Source organism: Sinocyclocheilus rhinocerous, unplaced genomic scaffold (genome assembly GCF_001515625.1).
Source record: "Sinocyclocheilus rhinocerous isolate Xijiao unplaced genomic scaffold, SAMN03320098_v1.1 scaffold358, whole genome shotgun sequence".
NCBI classification, from domain to species: Eukaryota; Metazoa; Chordata; class Actinopteri; order Cypriniformes; family Cyprinidae; genus Sinocyclocheilus; species Sinocyclocheilus rhinocerous.
Window position 1 is genome coordinate 896716 of NW_015650700.1, and position 3704 is coordinate 900419.

At 34.3% G+C, this 3704-nt stretch overlaps 1 protein-coding gene across 1 annotated transcript in view; it reads right to left on the minus strand.

Moving 5' to 3' along the window:
- Nucleotides 1-2127: 2127 nt before the first annotated feature.
- The window catches only part of LOC107712325 (collagen alpha-1(XXII) chain-like), a 20117-nt gene continuing 18540 nt past the window's right edge, over nt 2128-3704 (minus strand). The window contains exons 19-20 of the mRNA XM_016517549.1: nt 2548-2625; nt 2128-2412 (exon numbers count right to left, since the gene is read on the minus strand). Coding sequence (XP_016373035.1) covers nt 2171-2412; nt 2548-2625 — 320 coding nt within the window. The 3' untranslated portion in view covers nt 2128-2170. The remainder of the gene's footprint in view (nt 2413-2547; nt 2626-3704) is intronic.

Genomic DNA, 3704 nt, shown 5'->3' on the forward strand with positions numbered 1-3704 from the left:
AATACTGAAGTTACAGTGGGCTTTATCATGATATCAAAAAGTAATTACTGTTTGCTTATTAATATGATAATGTTCTCTAACTGTGCTTTCAATTATTGATTTAATTATTTACTCAAAACTGTTAAATTAGATCAAATGTAAATATGTATATTTTTTGGTGCTTAGTTATAATTTGCTGGAATACTTTATTGTGTTTCTGAATTTTTTAATGTGAGTTTAATTGTATAAGCCACTTTTCCATGTGCAGTTATGCTCAGTAATGTTCTTTAAGTAATTTTGTTTACTGATATAGTGTATCAATAATAAAATACATTTAACCGATAAAAAAACCTTCTGTGTGTGCATTAATAGTGCATTAATAATTAATAAATGATTAGTGTGTCCACTTTACTTTAAAGTTCACTTTTACAGGTTAATGATGTTCATAACTCATTAATAAATGGTTCACAGGTGTTCACTTTTAAGGTTCGTTTTCACAGGTTACTAACACATGTGAGTTAAAAATGGCTCACTATTTGGCAGGTATTGCATTAAAATCACCCTTTTACTCATGCATTTATAACTGCTTATCAATGATTTATAATGCATTTGTAAGTGAGTTATTAGTCATTTATTAACACCTTTATAAACCCTTTAAAAAGGGAACCTTAATGTAAAGTGTTACCGGTGTATTTATTTGACAAAAACGCAATATTGTGAAATACTATTAGGATTCCTATTTGAATATATTTTCAAATGTAATTTATTCATATGGCAAATTGATGAATAAAATTTCTCAATTCATGACCCCCGTAATGCTGAACTATTTCAAATCCATTCAAGGAGCATATTCTGGAGTAAGAAAACATAAACCTTATGCTTTTTTCACTGGAACTACAGATTGCATATTAAACTTTCTACCCGGTCTCATGGCAAATATGTACCTGGGGGCACATTTTTGCAAGACGCGAAATACGTACCAATAAGTACATATCACTGCAGTTTCCAAAAAAAATGAACACTAGAGGCAGTAAAACTCCGACACCTTTTAAATTATTTTCACACAGAGTATGATTTACAGAGTTTCGATTAATAAAGCGTAATTTTCGCACAATTACTTGAAGAGTATTATGTTGTGACTTCAAAACATTTTTAATATGCTGGGAGATTTGAAAACTGATGCTTTTGATTGTTAGCACCGCACATATCCAGCTTCATATGAATGGGTTTTCATAGACGATAGGTTTGTTCGGTAGCTCATGGAGTACGGAGATGTACTTGAGAGGTGAGGAGCTCCGGTTCGAATCCCGTGTAACTACGGTTCAACAAAACAGTTCAAATCTGCATATAAGGAAGTTAAAATGGCACGGTTGCATCAAAAAATGTGTTTTTATATCAGTTTTGCATTTGTTAACACTATCGGGTAGGTTTAGGGTTGGGTTTGGTGTAGGGCATATTTCCAACACGCATTAACTTTTAGCGACAGTCCCCGGATATTTGAATTCTGAACCGCCGCAATACGTACCTGAAGAAACGCAATAAAAACACAGCAATACATACCTATATCAACGTAATAAAAACGTGCCAGGGTTGACGTATTGAACCCGTGTTTTAGCGCCACTCAGTGGACATTTCTCTTTGAAACTGCGGCAAAACGTGCAGTAAGGTACGTAAAAACGGTGTTGCAGAAATGTACGCAGAGGTATGTATTTTTATGAGACTGGGTTGTAAACTTTACGGTTTCTATGAAATTTAGTTCTGACTCTCCCATTAAAAAAAATTACCCAAATGCACATAACCTGTTACACTACAATCACAAGTCGAAATAGAGAGAGATAATTGTGCTTAGATATTAATTTGTTTCATTTTTATTATAAACAGCATTTATTGAAAATAAAATTGAGCAATGTGCAGATCATTTTGAAAATACATATACATTTGTTCCTATTATAATATATGCAAACTTTATCTGTATGTTTAAATTACCTTAATGAAACTTAGTCAACAATTTCAAGTTCTTGCAGTTTGTTATAACTCAGCATTTTGCTAAGTTAAATCAGTGTTTCAGTCTTTTGATGGACACATTTCAGTTTTATATTTACATTTATTACCATTCATGTGACAATTTCAGTTTCTAATCCTTCCGCCATAATACTATACACACGTCACTGTCTGACCTTCGAGGGTGCTTTCATTGGCGTCCTCTAGACCTCTGAGATGCCCGTTGAGGTGAACGTTGGGGTGTTTGTTGAGGTGCTTGTCGTGGTTGTGCATTAGAAGTAGCATTGAGTAAGGCACACCCAGATGTCAGACAGACTCCAGGAACTCCACGTAGTCCAGGATGGCCTCTCAAACCAGGCTGGCCAGCATGGCCTCTCTCACCCATCTGACCTTGTTGCCCATCAAATGCCCGGCCAGGTCGCCCACGCTGACCTAGTTATGATATGTGAAAAATAATAAATAAATAAAATGCTGCATAGTCTACCAACGTGCCAATGAGACTCTCATTTGATCTCATGTGATGTTTCTATGACAGGAGAGGTTAATTCGTGTTTATTATTTCGTTACCCTTTGGTCCCTGCTCCCCAATGTGGCCAGGAAGGCCATAGCCTTTAGCTCCCTTGTCTCCTGGTTCTCCCCTGTCACCTGTGGCAAACACATTTTATTAAAATGAACAACCATCTCAATGTGTAAGTGCAAATAGATGTTGGTGGAAGTGATGGGAAGATCGGATCATTTTACTAACTGTCTTGTGTGATTGAGTCTTTTGTTCATTTGTCATGTAATTCATATTAAACAAATCGTTCACGAATGACCCATCACTAGTTGGTGGAAACACATGCTAATTGAAGAGATGATAATTTAGTAAAATATGAACAACTAGTGCTACATTTATAATTCAGTGCCCCTGCACAGAAGCATTTTGCAACCTTTTTTTTTTTTGTAGTAGTGAAAAAATGTTAGTTATTTACCTGTTTTTCTTCACTATAGTTGGCTACTTTTTGTTAGCAGCTTGTGGTATATGTACAGTTGAAGTTATAAGTTTGGCATACATACAGGGGACCTGCAAGTTTCACTTTTAAATTGTTTTTGAACATAATTGTGTGTCTGCAGTATGTGTACACAACCACACTATTATGGTAAAACTCCATCTACTGTGTTATTTTCTTCGTCTCTGTCATGACAACTCCTGGCATGCTAACACATATGCAGTGTTGGGGAGTAACTAGTTACATGTAACGGAATTACGTAATTTAATTACAAAATAAAAGTAATTGTAAAAAATGTGTAATTAAATTACAGAATGTGTAATTAAATTACAGTTACTTATGAAAATGTTAAGGATTACAAAGGGGGTTACATATGACTTTTTCCACACACATTCCCACATACAGATTTAATTGAGTTCTTCCATAAATTGCAGTGACTGCTCTAAAATATGAAACACCAATGTTTCAGAAGTTTATAACATGCTTATGTATATGCTTTATTTTTTTAAGATTAACTGTTTTTTCTAAGGCATTGTTAGATTCCAGCGTTTACTGTCATAGCTATGCAAAGATTTGATTTCAAAAACAGTATCATAGCTATTAAACTATTTCTTGTTATGACTTTAAATATGTATTTAACCTCAGAATGATTTTAAAGGGTTAGTTCACCCAAAAATGAAAATTAGCCCATAAATTACTCACCCTCAAGTCATCCTAGGTGTATATGACTTTCTT